The 20,983-nt window shown below is 38.8% G+C and overlaps 1 protein-coding gene across 1 annotated transcript in view; it reads right to left on the bottom strand.

Moving 5' to 3' along the window:
• gudu (Armadillo repeat-containing protein gudu) overlaps positions 1–20,983 on the bottom strand; it is a 164,472-nt gene that overhangs the window by 55,635 nt on the left and 87,854 nt on the right. Inside the window, exons 7-8 of the mRNA XM_068227778.1 lie at positions 12,954–13,178; positions 2,913–3,209 (exon numbers count right to left, since the gene is read on the bottom strand). Of these exons, the coding sequence (XP_068083879.1) occupies positions 2,913–3,209; positions 12,954–13,178 (522 nt within the window). The remainder of the gene's footprint in view (positions 1–2,912; positions 3,210–12,953; positions 13,179–20,983) is intronic.

Below are 20,983 nucleotides of genomic sequence, written 5' to 3'. Positions count from 1 at the left end.
ACATTCCGAACACACTGCTCACAAATCCAGTCAACATTTTCATTAGTTTTTACGTCTCTAGGGCAATTTCCGCACTTATAATGCCACCATCGATCACATGAATCACACAACATTCCATTTTTCACTAATTTTCGACATTTTCCGCACTTTTCGTCACATTTTACGGTTAATTTACTCGGAGAATAAAACACTACGTCGTCATTACCGGGCGCCATTTTGAAAAAAAAACCATGAAAGTCTGTCATTAGTTTAACATCTCTTTCAGCTGTGTCATTAACTGCTTTTAAGGTAGAAACCTTCTTTTTAGCTTCCACAAATGTCACGTTGTCTTTCTATGAAGATACAATTTCTTGAAGGAAACCACTGTCAAGTTTCAGTTGTGAAAATAAATCTTTACTCATGACAGAAACAAAATCACTCAAAGATTTCCCTGAAACAAGATAAAAAATACTTGTAGTGCCTATAAATAAAACAAATAAGTTCTAAATTAAATACCAGATTAAACACTACTAGTCTACTACGTACCATATAGAGAGTCAGACATCTCTTCGTTCGATGGAACATAGGCTATCTCTTTCCGAAATCACCAAAGCTTTGTAAGTTTTCTACAATGTTTCCTTTAATCTGCTCATAAACTTCATTATCAAAAATTGTAAGGATGGCTATTCCCTCTGACATGTACCACAAGTGTTGACTGAACTTGTTTAAAGACGCATTGGAAATCAACTTGTCAACTTTCTCGTAATCTTTTAAGGTCTTTAAAAAACAAAAATCTTGATTCGGCGCTTTTATCGCCAAACTACATCCAAGCCAGGGCTTCACGTAAACTGCCACAATGAATAAACAAACATCTTGTAAAGCTTGTTTGTCCTTAGCGATCATTTTAAACTGGAACTTCAGTAAATACATTTTTAAGGAGTAAATACCTCTAGCCATCCATCGTGCTTGATGCATTGCACCAGGAGGTCTGATTTTTATTTTATTTTTAATGTCTCCACCCAGAAAAGCAATAGCGAGCTCATAAGCGTCCTGTATTAGATGCTGTTGTATCACAGCACATTATTTGTACCTTATCATCCAGGTTCCAGTCATGAAGGGCATTTGACACTGCTTTCACTTGCTCTTTATCGGAAGAGTTGTCTAACTTCAGCACAGCAAGAAGTCGTTCTTCCTCGTCATATGAAATAATAATTGGTAGGCGTTCTTCTTTAGAACTTCTTACATCCAGAGCAGGTAACAATTTTCCATCCCAATGAACAGTAACTACTTCGGGCACGTTATTCTGAAAATCAGATTTAATGGATCTCGCTCTATCTTTTCTCATTTGTGTTCAAATGCATTGAATAGAAGATTTGTTGATCGGGTAATTGTCAGAACTAAGACAAAATGCTTCTACTACAGACTGAATTATATAAACAGAATCTCTGATGCTTAGTTGACATCTGTCTAAAGTTGCAACTAATTTAGATGTGATAAAATCTTTTCTTCCTCTTCTTGTCGACATAGCTAAAGAACTTACAGATTGAGATGTGGATGGCAGAGATTCTTCCAGGCTTTCTTCAGAGCTTGTGGATTGTTCTTCTACGTCTTCATGTGTATCAAAAGTTGCAGATTCCAATGAGCTCGCGAAAGTCATTTGCTTTAGTCTCTTATCTTCTGCGAGTTTTCTCAGCCTGGCCCTTTCTTCAATATCAGCCAAGTTTTTGTCAACACCCTATTTTTATTCTTTCAAGAGCATCAACATGTGCGATATCGAATAAATTATCTAATTGAAGTTGAAAGTTCTCTTCGCGGCGCCTATGTAAATCCTGAATCTTCTTGCTATTTTTTTTGCAGTTCTCGCCAGACCTGATAAAAGATCCACTAACTTCTTGACACTATTAGGCACAGCTCTGGTAGGTATTCTAGCCTTTTCCCAGAATATATTGCACTCCTAAATGTCAAGATTTGCGCTTTCACTAACAGTCAACTTAACCTCACGTATGTTGAAAAATAGAACTGCGAGAACTTGACGATTAGATGGTAATTTTGCGCCTGTTATGCTTCTTAATTGCTCCTTAGTTCCACTGACATCTTCGAAATGTAAAACAATCCGTGCTAGCTACCCGATAAGCGAAAACTAAGTGACAATAACAATGAGAGCGCGTCACTCTTGTGATGCAACTTGTATGGACATGTTTGCGCGCGAGTCGGCACGAGTTGCACTGTTCCAAATATGGGAAAAAATTGTTTTTGGGTGTTTTAAGCCCAAATGAATAAAACAATAACCTATGCATTGCAAAATTAAAACTTTGAAAAATAAGGGACACCCTACTCTCCCCGTATATGTAATTATCATTATCTTCAGATTTGTTTAACATTTACTTAACTGACTATGAAAATAAGTTGAAATCCACCTCTTTAGCACTCATTCTGCCACTGTCTTCACTTAAGGCTTTTTAATATAATCATCTGTCTCTTGAATGAGACAGTAAATTTAATTTAATTGTAACAGAAGGGTATACATAAATAGTAAAATAGACATTTGGTTGAAAAGAATTAAAATAAGTGTAAAGGAATGTTGAGACGAGCACACTCATATTTTCAGCTATAATTTCATAAAATCCGAAGGTAGGTATATATACTTCACTGATCACGGGGCTCATAACCTTGTTATTTTTCCCATTAAAACAACAATGAAAATAAATTGAAATATAGCTACTTAAAATACTGTGTTCATTGAGTATTCCCTTACCAGACTAATTGATAAGCTCACCTATAGTGAGCAGGTGCATTTATGTTCATTTACCAAATAATGAGTTTAGTATTTTCCAGTACTTGCAGTCATTTTCTCTACATAAAAAGAAATAGTAAACACTATATTAGCTCGCATCCTAAAAGAGAAATATGAATAATAATCGAGTTTCTTTTACCTTAGCATTTTCTATGCAAGGACATAAAGCCCAGGCTGCATTGGCTTGTACTTTTGGAGATGGATTTTTTAAAAGAGACCAAAGGAGGCGAACACCGTCTAGCTCTTCAATAATTGCCATGGATTCTAAGTCATTGGCACATTCCCCTAAAACTCTTGCTATATTCTCAAGCAGTGACTGATTGAGTCCATTCAGGAGAGTCACAAGAGGAGGAATTCCTCCAGCATCACGCAGGGCTACTCTGTTCTCAGGGAATTTACAGCACTCAGCTAATCCTCCTACAGCATTTGTTAAAACCTATTGTAGAACAACAAAAAGAAAAGTCTTATTTTGTAAATTTTATATCATTTATTTCATATGCATCCTATAAATATATATGTATAGTCACAGGTAATTTAATGGAAGATTTTTTCCTTCCCATTCAACAAAATTTATAATACTTTGTTATAAATTTCAGAAAACACTAATTGTTTATGGTAATATTTACTTAATATTGCATGTACAGTAAAACTTGGTTATAACCATGAAGGGACCTGAAAAATTGTATAATTATAAATGGGTGTCGTTTTCCAGATATTTTATTTTTATTTTATGATTTGTTTTGCATTGCACCGATACAGATAGGTCTTTATGGCGATGATGACATGAGAAAAGGCTAAGAGTGGGGAAGGAAGTAACTATGGCCTTAATTAAGGTAGAGCTGCACTATTTGCATAGTGTGAGAATGGAAAACCATGGAAAATCATCTTCAGGGCTGCCGACATTGGGGTTTGAACCCACTATCTCCCGAATGCAAATTGACAGCTATGTGACCCAAACTATGCAGCCTCTCACTCGGTCTGTCAAGATTTATGCTATCAGTCAAGTGAGATAGAAAATGATATATAAAACAAAACTTAATTAGATTTATCATATGTATGTATTTAATGAACCCTTTAGTCAGCTGTTAATTAATAAATTACCTGATCTAGCTCTCGAACATGTTTAGTAGATTCTTCTGTCTCGGGGGTGTTACTGGCTCTTCGCCACTTGCTGACGTGGCTTTAGGGTACCAAGAGAGAAGCTAACTATGAAATCAAAGGAGTGGGTGAACTAACTATATTTATTTAAGAACAAAGAATAATTAAACGAAAAATTATCAAACCATTATGACCAAATATCTGCGGTCAGTGATCTTACTGTTATAATGAGGCTGGACGATTTCAGGGTGCAATGCCATGCTATTACTATAAAATGCCTGAAGGGCCATTATCGAAAAATCACCTTAAATTAAATGTAAACCAACAACAACAACCTGTAAGTATTACTTTTTTCAATTGGCTTAACATCGCACCGACACAGACAGGTCTTATGGCGACGATAAGATGGGAAAGGCCTAGGAGGTGGAGCTTTTCTCATGGGATATTCAAAATTACCCTCCAAAATGCTTGTAAAGATAAGAAATTCACCATTTGGGTGAAGCAGGTCTTGAAAAATATCTCATTTTTGCTCATCTGATCAGAAACGTTTCAAGCTGAAAACACCTTGAAAGAAAAGAACCAGCCATTGTTAACACTCAATAATGTATTTCAATTTATCAATTATTCCAATTCGCGATCTGACTCGTTTTCTGAGAGAATCCGCCAAGGCACCCAAGACGACACCACGCCGGACTGTATTCGTAGTCATGACCAGGCCAGGACCCGTTTTCAGCGCGGTCCGCACAATTTGACGATGGTCCAGAACATTATTATTAACGTTGTTATTATTATTGTTGTTATTATTATTATTAGATGTTCTGGACCCCACAGCAAGATGCAAGACCGCTACTTGGCGGTAAATTACATCTGCTGCCATTGTCATTGTTGACAATGTGACCAGCACCATTGTCGCACGTAGGCAAGTGTGCGGGATTTCTGGCGATACGAATGACATACTGTACTTCCGTGCATTATTGACCTTATTATAAAGGTGAACAATTTGACAGTCAATCTCATTGGCATCGTTTATTTCAAATGTGTTTAAATTTTTATTTATATGCCAGGAGAGTCTACCGTAATCTAAGAACATTCTCCAAAGGAAAAGATGGCTGTTGAAAACGAACCCAGGAAAGACGAAAAATGATCGGTTTATGATCAGAATAAGTACATCGAAAATCTACAGCCTGTTTCCAGTCTTTCAACAGGGTCAGGAATGGAATGAATAAAGCCCCATCTAGCGGCGACAATAGGAATTGTGCCAGCTGCAAAAGCACTCCTCTGGGGCAATGATCGATGAATGACAAATGAAATGAAATGAAATATTGGACAGTGTTGCTGGAATGAATGATGACAGGGAAAACCGGAGTATCTGGAGAAAAACCTGTCCCGCCTCCATTTTGTCCAGCACGAATGTCACATGGAGTAACCGGGATTTGAACCACGGAACCCAGCTGTGAGAGGCCGGCGCGCTGCTGCCTGAGCAACGGAGGCTCCTTATAAGTACATTATGAACTGTAAAATCAATTGGTCGCACCTCCTTTTACACTCCACCTCCGTTAAGTTTATTTAACCCTCCCCCCTCAAAAATAATTAAAAGAAGGCTGTTTCTTTATGTTTAAAGGAGATTCCAAACACCAATGTTCACATTACCTTCAGTTTTGAGATATAATTATCCCCATAAAAATAATTCACTTTTTTTCACTTCCTAAGTGAAATTTCTGGCAAAAAATACTTGTTTCTTTAATAGTAAAGGATCTTCTAAATACCAATTATCATGACTCTAACGTCTTCATTTTTTGATTTATGTGTCCTCGTGAAAGGAATTCAATTCCTTTTCACTCCCGCCCCCCAAGATGGTTTCCCCATCAAAACGCGTTTTTCTTTGTTTTTAAAGGAGATCCAAATACCAATTTTCACGTCTGTAGCAACTTTAGTTTTTATTAGATGTATACAATTAAGTCAATTAATTTTTCAATTCTTACACCACCCCCCCTCCCCCTCGTTGGATTTTCCGAGAATACTTGTCTCTTTACTTTTCAAGCAGATTCCAAATAACAAATTTCACATCTGTAACATCTTCATTTTTGAGATATGAGTAGCCTAATTAAAAGAATCCAACACCATTTTCAGTCACTTTTACCCCACACCCACCCATGTAGTATTTCCGAAAACTAAAAATACACGTTTCTTTATTTTTAATAGAGATAAAAAGTACCATTTTTCACTTCTGTAACATGTTAAGTTTTTTGAGATATACTGTAGAAATTCTCATTTTAAAATTTCACCCCTTTTTAGTTCCCCTTAAGTGGAGTTTCCAAAAACAAATCACCTATGTTTCTTTACATTTACAGGAGATTCCAAATACCCACTTTTTACGTCTGTAACATTTTACGTTTCTCAGATATTCTGTAGATATAGTCTTTCAAAAAATTCACCCTAATTTGTCACTCCTGTTTAACCGCCATTAATTGGATTTTCAAAAAAAAAAAAAAAAAAAAAAAAAAAAAAAAAAAAAAAAAAAAAAAAAAAAGTGTTTCTGTATTGTTAAAGGAGATCCCATATACAAATTTTCAGTTCTGTAATATCTTCACTTTCTGAGATATATGTATCCTCATTAAAGGCATTCAACCCATTATTCACCCCTTTACCCCACTCCTATTGGGATTTACAGAAAACAAAAAAATACGTGTTTCTTTATTTTTGAAGATTCTAAATACCAATTTTTACATCTGTAAACTTTAAAAGTTTTGAGATATAGCTACACTCATTTTAAAATTTCACCCCCCTAGCGACGGAAGAATAAAAAATCCTCTCTTAGCGAGCACCTACATCTTAGTATGAATGTATCCCCAAAATTTCATTTCTTTATGTCCAGTAGTTTTGGCCCGGTGATGATGAATCAGTCAGTCAGGACAAGTTATTTTATATAAATATATAGATTAAAACTCGCAACATATCTGTAGAAAAACAAATGCATCTCTGTGCAAATCGTGAATACCCCTTATACAGTGGAAAGTACAACAAGTTTACCTGATATCCCTGTATGTCCGAGACAGTGTCTACGCAGTGGCCTCCGCGGTATGCACTAGCCATGCGTCTTGGTGGGTGTGCTATTTACCAGCTGATGAGCCCAACTTAGCACACTGGGGAAAAACGCTGGCAACCAGAAATGAGTTAGCTGGAAAATTTATAATGTCCAACTATATTGGTATTATAAATTTACTCATTCGGAACAAATATTTCAGGTTCCCTATGGGAATCAACATTTTGATCAACAGTGTCTGAATTCACGATCTTTTACCTCGTTTAAAATCTCTTCCCAAAATTTTCTTGGTGTTTAGTTGTTTCCAAAATTGCCCTCATTTTCAAATGTGTTTATTCTGACAGCGTTCATCATGCTGAATGCATACTCCTAAAAAGCATAGCACACAGGAAAAAAATGTGAGAATACAGTCAGTTTCTTCACAACCAAAATAGGCATGATCACCTTTGATGGAGGTGGCCCATTCTATGAAATATCTTCATTGAAAGCATTTATGAATCAAGATAAGGTAATGTGATGTGACCAATGTGTACATGTGTAGAAGAGGGCATTACATTCTTTTCCACATTTCTAGGAGAAAATGTATTTGTATACAGTATTCAGCTGCAGAAACTTGTTGAGATCTGCTTGTTTGCCGGATATGAATGAATCTGTTGAGAGAGTTTTTCTTGGTCATGAACATGATGTGAACTTCTCAAGAATCAAGGATATGTGTTAGTACAGTTAAATCCAACAGTTTTTCCCCACTAAATTTCCAGTGACTTGTCAGGGATTTGCAATAAGAGGTTCCGAACGAATAGCACAGGCCTTTACCTTAAGGTTTCTAGATTATTTTTACCTGAAATCCGGAAACTCATGTCAGCATCACAATGCAATCACTATATTGCAGAGGCGGAACGAATATGATACGGGTCCGCCTGCAGGAAACAAAAATTGGGTCCCCTCAAATAAATTGTATGTTTCTAGTTTTAGTCTCTACATTTAAAAAAACTTTCTTTACACACATTTGATTCTAAAGAAACTGGACCATACAGAGTATTTTCTGAGATGCAAAGCCATAGACAATTTCAATGATATCCACGAATGACACGTTCGATGCTGAGGAGGCTGAGTTCCAAGAATCTGTCTTAGGTCTTATCATTTCCTAGGTAGTTCTTTATAAGTCTCAGTTTTGAAAATGATTGTTTTGCAGAAGAAGCAGCAACAGGAATAATTAGGTCTAAAATTTGATATTTTAGTACCAATTCACTATTTATTTAATAATAACTTGTCACGGATATTTGTGAGAGATCTTGCCGCCTATGTTATGTAGTCTTAGATTCAGCACAATAACAATAATTTGCGGGCAGATCGGACATTTACTCTACAAGAACAAACTTTTTTGGCGCATTCTACAAACACATTACGGTGTCACCTTTCTTATGCCGAGTGGCTTCCAAGTAATGTTATTTATTCATTTATTTACTTTTTGGGGGAAAATCTGTGGGCCTCTTAAGCCCTGGGCCCATCTGCATGCAAGCCTTGCAGGCCCTAACTTTACTTTGTTAATGTCGTCACGTGATGTGGACGTCTTAGAATGGTTATATGTAAGTGCAATCAATGTTACTGTAGGTGGGGGACGCAGTTGAAGAATACACCCATGGTATCCCCTGCCTGTTGTAAGAGGTGACTAAAAGAGTGACCAAGTGATGATGGACTTAGAACCATGAGACTACTTGTATTTTGTACCATTACATGAGGAACACCATGGTTCAACATTACTTGTTGCGATTAGTACCACCATTTGAGGAATGCCAAGGGTCTACAGTACCTAGGAGCAGCACCATTATGGGCGGAACACTAGTGGTCTGGGCGTTGCCTGTGATTAATACCATCGTGTGCATCCCACCGAGGCGGGGGAGTAGGTGCTCGGCTACACAGACGGGTGTCTAGCGGGAATAGGTGTCGAGTGCTGCACTCAAATGGGTTGGTTCCATTGTGTTCAGAATGGGTCTGCAGTACCTATGAGTAGCATCACTATATGGGGAACACCATGGGTCTACATTGCCTGTGATTAGTACCACAATGTGAGGAACACCATGGCTTAGTGCATTGCCCGTGATTAGTACCACTGTGTGAGGAACACCACTGATCTTCGTTGCCTGTGAGTAGTACCATTATGTACAGAACACCATGGGTCTGTGTTGGCTGTGGGTGGTACGATAATGTGTGATACATTGTGGGTCTACATTACCATGATTAGTATCAGCATGCAAGGAACACAATGGTTCTGCTTTACCCGTGAAAAGTACTATTATGAGGGGCCAATGACCTATACTTTGGACCCCTTCAGACAACAAGCGTCATCCCAGAAAAGAAGGCACTGTGAATTGGATCTACTGATTGTTTTGGATTCACAATCATTTATTCATCATCATTCATTTTAGATTTAGTCAGTGGATAAATGTTGAAGTTTTAATTAACGTTTCATTTCATTGCACCTTGCACCATTAGGGGCTGATGACCTAGCTGTTGGCCATTTAAAAAACAAACAACATCATCATCAGTATAGTGATAAAATTATAGAGTAATAATTATTTTAGCAAGAACATTGACAATAGCTTCAGAAACAACAGTAAAGCAACATTTAGAGTACTGGCAATATAACAATTGCATTGTGTAGCATGTATATTCCTGGATTTCAGGTAAAAAATGATTTGGTAACCTTAAAGTAAAGGCTCCTAGTATTCGTGACCTCTGAATTAAGAGGGATGATAGAAGAGACAAGAAACAGACATTTTTTATTAAATAACAATTGGTTGGAAATCGATAGTTGAAGTACATTTTGAACTGGTTGAGAATAAAACTATTGGATGTCGATTTAATTGCAATCTTTTACAAAATCTGTTCAAATGTGTCCTCCTGCTTCAGTAACTGCTCTGTAATGACGTGCTATATCCTGTCATACATAATCAAAGACCTCAGGCACGTGCTGTAGAGAATACTCAGCTGCAAGCGCCCGAGCAATGAACTCTTCCTTGGATTTAATTGGAGTCTCGTGTACTCTGTCAAATCAAATCAAAATCACTTTATTTGCAAATGAGGTGTCTACTTCGGTGGCAAATTATACACAAAAATACAATATTACCAAGCACTAAATTTTAAATTAAAAGGAAAAGAAGACATTTTCCTAAAATACAATATTATACAATTTACACCAACAATTTTTATATTAAACACACAGCTCATCCTTAATAAATTTATATTATTTACAAAATTCTACTCATTCTGCTATGAACGAACATAATTTACTGCGTGTTGTCATGGAATGTTTAACAAATGAGTCATAATTAATTTATACCTGAACTAGGAGTAGATCAGAGATAAATATAGGATGAACTGATTGGATCAACATTCAGAACTGTACTTAGTAATTGCTGTGAGGTTGGAACTGACTGAACAACAGGGGTACATGTCTCTTCAGCAGTGGGAGTTACATTACAAAACTTTTTGGCTTCTTGATGAGGAATCATATCATTTCCTTCCATACCTTTATTGCCTTGGTTAGATAACCCCCTACAACCTATCCACAGAGAAAGAAATTTAAATCAAGGTTCGTTAGCCTTCAAGGACTAATTTGGACACTTAGGTTAAAAGGAAATGGCAATACACTAAATGCACACAGAGATCAAGCATTACTCCTTTTCACATCATATGCCATACTTATTAATCCAAATTCATTATCATCATCATCATCGTCATCGTCTCTGTCAATTTATATACTTGTATCAATTAATCCAATTTAATACCCACAAATCAATTATAATCTTTTGTCATTTATGACAAGAATTGGTCTCCAACTGCTCTCAAATATCTTGTTTTGTCAACGATAGGAGAATTGTATCCATCGACTAGCAGCAGGGAGTATGTACTGATGCTACACAAGATGAGAATATTTATTCAGGAGCAAGAATCTATTCATTTCTCTTTAAGCACTTCTTTTGAGTGCTCAGCCCAAAGGCTGGTTGGATCGTCAATAGCTCTGCCATCACCTGCCATAGACAGCCTAGGCGTGAATGGAGTGATGTACAAGGGAAACAAGGAGTGAGGTAGTTCTCTGTTGCTTTCCTCACTGAGCCAGAAGTTGCTATTATGTATCAGTCTGCCAAGCCCACTGAAATGCATGCACCAACCAACTCCATTAGCAACATTTTCACACCTATCATAACAGGGATTGGTTGTATTACTAGCATCGCTCATACCTCCGTCATTTTCATACAGTCAAAGCCAAGGTTGAGACTGAGACAGGTTAATGAAAGTAACAAATTTGTTCTAGCCCATACCAGAAGACATAGTGCACGGTAAACACTACATCTCACCACCAAAGGCAATAAGCATTTGTAAGTGGGTTATAATAAGACATACCAGACAAGTTGGCCGTGCGGTTAGGGGTGCGCCGTTGTGAGCTTGCATCCGGGGGATAGTGGGTTCGAACCCCACTGTCGGCAGCCCCGAAGACGGTTTTCCGTTGTTTCCCATTTTCACACCAGGCAAATTAATTAAGGCCACGGCCGCTTCCTTCCCATTCCTAGCCCTTTCCTATCGCATTATCGCCATAAGACCTATCTGTGTCGGTGCGACGTAAAGCAAAAGAAAAAAAAAGACAAAATTTGATTTTAAAATGGGAGTCGTCTCAGATGCCTTTTTGTATGATCCTACATCCTATTAAGGACCTTGGCCTGCCTTAATGACTGCCACCTAGCCAAATGACCTGCAGATATTGGAGCGTCAAAAGTTCAGCATGACAAAATTTTCAGCCATATTGCTTGGCTTTTGTGACTAGGTCTGCTACCTCTCATATCAGACAGCATATCAGGCAAAGTAAGCCATGTTCCAACCCTTAGATCAAAATTTAAATAATCACTCTGGCTAGGAATTGAACCCAGTCCCTCTGAGTAAGAGGCAAGTACATTATCCCTACTACAATGGGCTAGCAAATAACCATATTAACTCACTCTATAGTGGTAATCCACACTATATCGCTACAAACAAAATTCTAAAAAGTTTTCCTATTATGTAAAATTTACTTCATAAACTAATAAATACATTATACTCATGTCATTCACTGGAGTTCTGGAAACAAGGATGTAGATGACCTAGCAAAAAGGGCACCAAACTATCTTAAATAACATTCACATCTAATGCAATAACAGCCAATACTGGTTTTAAAATTCTGTGAAGGAAATCCATGAACAAATATACAAGAGAAATTAAAAACATACAAGGAAAAGTCACCAAGGCAGTGACTGCCTTGTTGCTTATCTCAAAAGAATTGACATCTAGGACTCTATTGAATTATCAAATAGGGTTAGCTCATGAACTGGAGTCCAAGATGTTACTGAGCAACAACAATGACAATTTTCAGCAACAGAAATTGGAGTTTAGCACATTTCATTGTCAATGTACGTGAATGTTGAAATAAGAGAAGTCTGAAATTGTATTTCCTTTACAACATGTGGTTTGAAACTCAACGGCGTATTTGAATGTAATGTGGTCACCTAGGCATCACCAAGGCGTGACCAAGAATTATCAGCTGGAGGTGAAAGATCAAAAGAGAAGAGAGACTGGAAGTCCAAGTTAAAGAAGGAAGGATGTTCTGTAAATTCTTGAGGATAAACAGGAGGAGGAGGAGGAGGAGGAATGTTAGTTATACACTGTGATTGTTAAAAGTTGTAGGATTTGTAGCCTACTAATATTAGGGAATCTGTGAATAGATTTATGAACTAACTACTCCATTTTCAAGTGTAGTTTTGAATACAAAATCAATATAATTTGTTCTATTGATGTCAAGAAAATGTATCCCTTCAGGACATTTAAATGAAAACAAGGTGTAAAATATTTCAGTGGTTCTTTTACATGACAGAAAACAAGTTACTGTATATATTGTACTTATTTGGGTAAACTGTTGATTTACTATTTACTGGGCACATTTTTTTGTTGTTGGTCTCCTCTGAACTAGTACCACTACAGGAAGTACTACTGTACTTTCTTTTGTCTTACCTCCTCACTCTCATTCTGCAGCAGTCCTACCAAAACCTCAACAGTATTGAGTTCATTCAGTCGATATATATTACTGTGGTTCATAGCACACTTCCAGATTGCACCAGTGACAGCTGCTAACAGAGGTTTGTTTTCATGGATGCTAGTATCCTTGGCTAGTTTGACTAGTGGATCTAGTCCGCCATGTTGTCTTACCAGATCTCTAGTCAGGTCATCCTCAGCACACTAGACAGGAACATCAGAATACTTTAGAATAACAAAGATAACAGAGAGATCAGGAAGGTATACCACAATTTTTGTTTAATCTCATTTATAGCCTATTAGGTCACTCATATCAGCATCTTTTGATTATGGTATGACCCAATACCAAGATCATATACTCCATTGTAAATTTATTGTCATTATTATTATTAATACCATAATGAACAAAAGATTCTGATTCATCAAGATTGATAGCATCAAGGTATGTATTACATTAGATAATTGAAAGGTAAAATGGAAGTTTACTCAAACCCTAAAAAATCTGAAGCATTTAGATTAAAAAGAAGGAAAAATAAAAACTGAAACAGAAAGTAGTCCAAGCATTAAAATGAGTTCTGATCCCATTATTCTTCTTCTTTTCCTACCATGTTTTCCCACACCTGTGTGGTCGCAGGTGTGAACTGCCTCGCATGTGGGGATTTGGCTCTGTTTTACATCCGGATGCCCTTCCTGACATGGAGGGATGTAAGCACTATTGAGTGTTTCTGTGGTGGTTGGTAGTGTGGTATGTTGTCTGAATATGATGAGGAGAGTGTTGGGAAAGACATATACACCCAGTTCCTGGGCCAGAAGAATTAATCAGAAGTGATTGAAATCCCCGACCCTGCAGGGAATCGAACCCAGGACCCTCTGAACCGAAGGCCAGTACGCTGACCGTTCAGCCGAGTTGGACTGAGTTCTGTTACAATTGTTACAATTAAATTTCTCGTTTCAGCCAGGCTTAATGGCTCAGATGGTAGAACACTGACTTAATGAGCCAATTTGGTGTGTTTGATCCTGGCTCAGTCCATTGGTATTTATACCCCAAGATTGTGTCAGTAGATTTTCTGACATGTAAAAGAACTCCTGTAAGAAAAATCTTCTTGCACCTTGGCATCTCCAAAAAGAGTAAAAGTAGTTAATGAGATGTAATACTAGTAACATTATTGTTAGTTCTCACTTGTACTTTTCTGCCTTTCATAGCTATTTCCTTTCCAACAGATATCCTCACTATTGGAAGGATATTAATGTACATATTTGTTTATCTAATGACACCCTGTTGTTGGGAATGGTAGATTACACTCATGGTATCCCTTGCCTGTTGTAACCAGGGGCTCTCAAATTGGGAGTGTGGGTTGGCGACTTATCTGACCACCCTTGATCAACTCCTGTTCTTTCCTGACCCTGACTCTATTAGGTTTGTGAGGCCTAGGGAGTCTTCAAATTTCACACCCTTTGTGGCTCTTTCCTTTCTCTTGTCAATATCATTATTCTTCAAAGTGTTGGACCTTTTTCTTTTTCCCTTTTGATTGGTGTTAAAAGAGGATGATTGCCTAGTTGTACTTCCTTGCAAAATAATCACCACCGCCATAATTTATCTGATGACTTTAATTCTAGCCTCTAAAAAATGAACATAGATTAACCAGGAAGATAGAGGAAAAATATGAGAATGTCTAATTTAAAAAAGTTCAAATGTTGGATGATGGTTGTGAAAGTAGGAAATGTACGATCTCAGTGGTTTAATAATAATAATAATAAAAATGCTATTTGTTTTATGTCCCACTGACTACTTTTACGGTCTTCGGAGATGCCGAGGTGCCGGAATTTAGTCCCGCAGGAGTTCTTTTACGTGCCAGTAAATCTACCGACACGAGGCTGTCGTATTTGAGCACCTTCAAATACCACCGGACTGAGCCAGGATCGAACCTGCCAAGTTGGGGTTAGAAGGCCAGCGCCTTAACCGTCTGAGCCACTCAGTCCGGCTCTCAGTGGTTTAAAACAAGAAGAGGTGTCCAACAAGGGAGTTCTCTTTCCCCATTGCTCTTCATTTCACTCATGGATACTATTACAAAGGAACTCAAAGAAATAGATAAGGAAGGTCTTAGTGCATTTGTTTTTGCTGATGATGTTGCCATTTGGGGAGAAACTGAGAGAGATGTTCAGAGGAGACTGGATCTTTGGAACACCAAGTTTAAAGAATATAAGTTAACTGTAATAAAACCAAACCAAATCCCATGACACTACGGCCCTTGAAGGGCCTTGGCCTACCAAGCGACCGCTGCTCAGCCCGAAGGCCTGCAGATTACGAGGTGTCGTATGGTCAGCACGATGAATCCTCTCTGCCGTTATTCTTGGCTTTCTAGACCGGGGCCGCTATCTCACCATCAGATAGCTCCTCAATTCTAATCATGTAGGCTGAGTGGACCTCGAACTAGCCCTCAGGTCCAGGTAAAAATCCCTGACCTGGCCGGGAATCGAACCTGGGGTCTCTGGGTAAGATGCAGGCATGCTACCCCTACACCACAGGGCTAGGTTAACTGTAAGCAAGAGCAAAATAGTGTTAATGAAAGTTAGTAGGACAAATACACCTTGTAACCTCACCCTCGAGGGATAGAAGATTGAATTTGTGAATAGCTTTAAATATCTAGGGAGTACAATGTCAAATGACAGAAGTGCCAAGAATGAAGTGTTGAACAGGGTGCAAAAAGGATCCAACTTCTTCCATCAAGAGCAGAACATAGTATGGGACAAGGGAGTTCCTCAGAGGGCTAAACAGACCCTGTTTAAGACTTATCTCCTGCCCATCATGACGTATAGTCTGGACAGTTGCGTCATACATAAAAGATAAGTAAGTCAACTGCAAGCTGTTGAAATGAAGTTCCTTAGATCAGCTGTACAGAAAACAAGGAAGGACAAAATTAGGAATGGTCAGATATGAAGAGACCTGCAGGTAAACCTGACCATGGAAGAAAGGCTGAGTGTTGCAAGGCTGAAGTGGCTAGGACACGTTAAGCAGATGCAGGAGACTCAAACACCAAGAAAGTATCTTGGAAAGATGGTTCTGGGACGAAGACCAATTGGATGCCCTAGAAAAGGGTGGTTTGAGCAGATAAGAGAAGACCTAGAGAAGAGAGGAGAAACATGGGTTGCCCTAGGGAGAGAATAGAAGCATACCAGGACTGTAATAAATGGAGACACATCATTCTTAAATACCCTACCTGGCTCGCTGGAAGAAATTCATGATGATGATGAGATTAACCAGTCAGCCATCTGATGAGGACTATGATTACTACTCAGACTTATAGATGGAACACTGAAAATACCTGTTTTGTTAATAACACAAAGGGGGCGGGGGGAAGGCCACATGATTAGTGCAGCACCTTAGCTGGTAGCTTTGCACCCAGAAGGTGCATTCTGAATTCTAGAACAAAATCTTCACCTGAATGATCATGTGGCATCAGGAAAGTATCCAACCTTAATGCACCAGCCAAAACCCAAAATGAGCCAGAGTGGTTTTACAGTAGCAACCCCAAAAACAACTGGCATAAGCTGAAGAAAGAAAGACGGTTTCTATTACTGCTAACTATAATTTTATACTGAGGATGCAAAGCGGAACTTGTCAGAACACCAAGAATTTGCTTTAATTTGCCGTCGTTTAGCCTAGTTCAACTAGTGAAATCAGATTAGTTGTGATATGTGGGTTAACATCGTGTTTTGTGTGCAGAAAATAGGATAAGTGTGTAAATATGATCAATATATATGCAGTCATAATGAATATGAAAGACAAAATAAATAATAATTTTCAAATCTAATGACAAGCCTACTTTGTTCCATGAAAGACTAGCCAGAAAGTAAATGTCCTGGTGACTGCGTATGTGAAGATAATGTTGTTTTATAGTGTGACAGCTGTACATTGAACAATAAAAATTGTGTGTGTGTGTGTGTGTGTGTGAGAGAGAGAGAGAGAGAGAGAGAGAGAGAGAGAGAGAGAGAGAGAGAGATACAAGAGGCATTAGTAGAACAATCTCCTGATAGAAATAAAGAAGACATGAGTTATAGTTCCTTCCTCTCTTGGCATCCAAATGTTTGAACAACTGCTATAGAAAAGCAATTCCATATGAAATTATGAACTATATCGTGGATGTGAAAGTCCATAAGAAAATAACTGCTACAGTGAAAAATTTTAAAAACAACTTATGAAAAGGCTTCTTGTGTAATTCCTATCATGAAAGAAGGATCATGTGCAAATAAAGACCAAAGTCACGATGAGTGACTGGTAACTGGTAATAGACCACTGATGGAATACGGAGAGAAACCTACAGAAGTTGTAGTTCAGTTTCTTGCTTCTGTAATCCAGTCCTATATGATTCAAGTTCTGATACCCATGAGTGTAATCCTGGGAGTAAACTTTACATCTGTTTTCAGGAAACTGGTGTACAATTTGGGAAGTTCATCCAAAGCAAATTAAGAAAAATGTCGCCATGTATTGACTGCACATGCTCTAGGAGTGGCAAAATATCAACCTCACTTATGATTTCCTGTGTACAGAAGGTTCTGAAAGAAGGACTGGAAGAACTATTGAACAAAATGCTCCTTGTGCTCTATTCCTGCCCAGTTCAAACATATGGTAATGTGGATATACATGTTACAGATATACTACTGAAAACATTGCAATATTGTTAGCTTTTCTTTGTTTAGCATTTTCTTCACTAGCGTACATTTTTGAAATACATTTGGAAGGATATGCAAGGTATGAAATAAAAGATCTACAATGAATCTATATGAGAGTTTTCATGATGAAAAGGTTCTATCTTAGAATCAGTCATGTTCTCCCAATCTCCCTTATATTTGCTCAACACATTCAAGATGTAGTGAGGAGATAATAGAAGAAAGTCTGTGCGTAAGTTGTTCCCAGTGTGAACTTCATATTTGTTTTTCCCATTCTGTTCTTTCATGGCTTTACAATGAGGGGAAATTATGGGTGAATAAAGACCATGTTAAACATATCAAATACAGTATATCAGACTATCTTTGATGTATTATGACAATTGTTTATATATTTTGTATGTCCTATGTTTATTGAACATTTTTTTAGGATCTATTTTATATCATCATCCATAGTTATAAAATACAGATAATGAGCACAATTAGTTGTATGTCCATCCCTTGTCCCATTTCTATAGGGGGTCAGCCATAAAGGGAGACGAATCTTTATAGCTCTTTTTTATGATGACCTGCCTGATGTCAGCCTCATCAGAGGAGTTAATGAGATGAAATGAAGTGACGTGACATATTGTTATGAATAAAACACCATCTGTTTAATTGCTCTAATTTATTTCAGGATGACCTAATAAATGCGCGCGCGTGCACGCACACGCACACACACTCTACTTTGTCTCGTACCAAACAATACCCTGACGGCAGCCAAAAACAGTCTTCAGTCCAGCTACCCATTCAACACTCCGATGCAACAACTCCTCGTTCAGACTCCGATGGGACACTAGCTACAGCCAGCACCACTGTTGCCCTCAGCCCAGCCACCAAACCCCAACACACCGAGTCCAGTGCTGACTCCACCAAGGAGTCCCACACTGACTGTAACACTGATGGACTGTCCACGGCTAGCCTCCTTTTTATAGCTTGGTTGAAGTGTACCGGAATATTCGCGATGGGACTAGAGACGGAACATTCTTATTGCCTCTCCCAGAGACTCACGGGGAAACCGGGCCAGAGACGGAACATTCTTATTGCCTCTCCCAGAGACTTACGGGGAAACCAGCCAAAGAGAACAATACATGGAAAGGTCAGCTGGGAGCTTCCCGGTCGTGTGACACACTAGCCCCTTCCAGGAAATATCGAAAGGGGTTACCACAGGGCTAGCACGTAACAATATTATAGTAGGAAGGGAGAGGTTGAAACCCGGTCCTAGGGGTTTGCGACGAATGAATCACCATCAACAACCTTATATGCCCTCACTGCACATGAGCACTGCAGAGAGGTTTGGAACTGAATCCAGCCTTTTGGCACACAGGGATCACTGCCACCTCTCCTGCCCTGCCGGCCAACATTCTGATGGTGAACATTCTTTCGACCAGCTAACCACCATGCCTTAACGATCATGGCCACCAGGCGGGCTATAATCAGCATAGTGAGCAGTTTTACTTTTTAATTCTACTTGTGACTTTTCATTTAATGTTAGCTTCCACATATCTGCTTCATTACTGATCATCATTTTATCTTCTGCAGCACTAATATGTGTAATTAAATGAAAATATGCATTATATGCAATAGGCATGGCTGGAGGGTTGCCTATGTGGTAGGCGTTACAAAGAACATTTCATTGCATTCGGGAGATGGTGAGTTCGAATCCCATCATTTGCAGCCCTGAAGGTGGTTTTCCATGGTTTCACATTTTCACACCCAGCCCCGGCCGCTTCCTTCACAATTCTAGCCCTTTCCCATCCTTTCATCACCAAAAACTTTTAGTGTGTTAGTGCGACATTAAACCACTAGCAATAATACAAATCATGAACTTTGAAGCTCAGCAACTCACAGGTGGTGGTGGTGATTATTGTTTTAAGAGGAAGTACAACTAGGCAACCATCCTCTATATAACACTAATCAGAGGGAAAAGTGGAAGTGATCCAACACGTCGAAAAATGAGGATATCGGTCAAAGAAAGACAAGGGCCACGAAGGGCGTGAAAATGAAAGACTCCCTAGCCCTCGCAAACCTAATAACGTCGGGGTCGGAAAAGAACAAGAGTTGACCAAGGGAGGTCGGATAGGATAGGTGAAAGTGAGGAGCCTGGCACAAGTAAGTGGAAGCAATACCAGGACTCAGCTGAGGGCCCCGTGGCCGCCAACCCACGCTCCAAAGTTCAGAGCCCCTGGGGCCCCTTTTAGTCGCCTCTTACGACAGGCAGGAGATACCGTGGGTGTTATTCTACCGCCCCCACCCACAGGGGGACAGCAACTCACAGCTCATAACATTCCTAAATGCAGCACTTCATGGGTGTTAATTTAAGCGCATGTCCAGTTCCATGCTAAATGGTTAGCATACTGGCCATTGGTCCAAGGTTCGATTCTCGGGTTTGATTCCCGGATAGGACGGGTATTTTAACTTTCATTAGTTACTTTCTCTAGCTCGGGGCTTAGCGTTAGATTTTCTCTTAGATAGGCCCCCATCCTCAGAGATCCGCAGGTCGCCTATACGGCATCAACTTGAAAGACCTGCACCAGGCCTTCCTGGAGATAACGTGCCATTGAAAAGACCGGTAAATTAAATACATAAGCAACGTACTGCCAAAATGTCACAGTGATCCCACTTTCACGTGTCAGTATAAACCTGCACTGAAATTTGACAAGTGAACGATATCTATCCGCGAAACTTTCAGTGATACTTCGGTTCCCTAGTGCTGAATCGGTAGACTTCGGTCATCTTCGAGATTGGTATTGGCAACCTTTGACAACTATGAATCGATTATGCATCGCCGTGAGACATCTGGCGTAAAATTGCAACACTTTACGTACTGTTGTTTACACAGCAAAGCCAAAATATAGGTTAGGATTGAACATGAGCGAGGAAAATATTACGGGAGACATGTCGGCAGCTAACTTACGACGACAGACCATCGAGGCATTCCATTCACTATCTGCCGCAGATTGGGAGGGGTACAGGTATTGCAGAAACATGAAATAACTGGAATAGGGATGTTGGAGACACGACAGTGTCATGGAAATAGCCATGGACGAGATTGTAATTAATAGTACTACAGATAGCAGTGGCGATAGTGAAAGTGATATTTCTGAAAATTCATGCTAGGAACAAGATTCGCATCGAGAAATGTTATATAATGTGTGTGTGTGTGTGTGTGTGTGACTGTTTGCTTAAGATAATAAAGGTTTAGAAAATTCATATCGATCGATCGAACTATCGATTCAATTTACATTTTATTTCCATTCAGTTGGCAGTATTACCGGAACCGGGGTAGCTCCCTCCTTACATCT

This window comes from Anabrus simplex, chromosome 5 (genome assembly GCF_040414725.1).
Source record: "Anabrus simplex isolate iqAnaSimp1 chromosome 5, ASM4041472v1, whole genome shotgun sequence".
Classification (NCBI taxonomy): Eukaryota; Metazoa; Arthropoda; class Insecta; order Orthoptera; family Tettigoniidae; genus Anabrus; species Anabrus simplex.
Note: the sequence above shows the minus strand (reverse complement) of the source record. Positions and strands in the feature narration are given on the sequence as shown.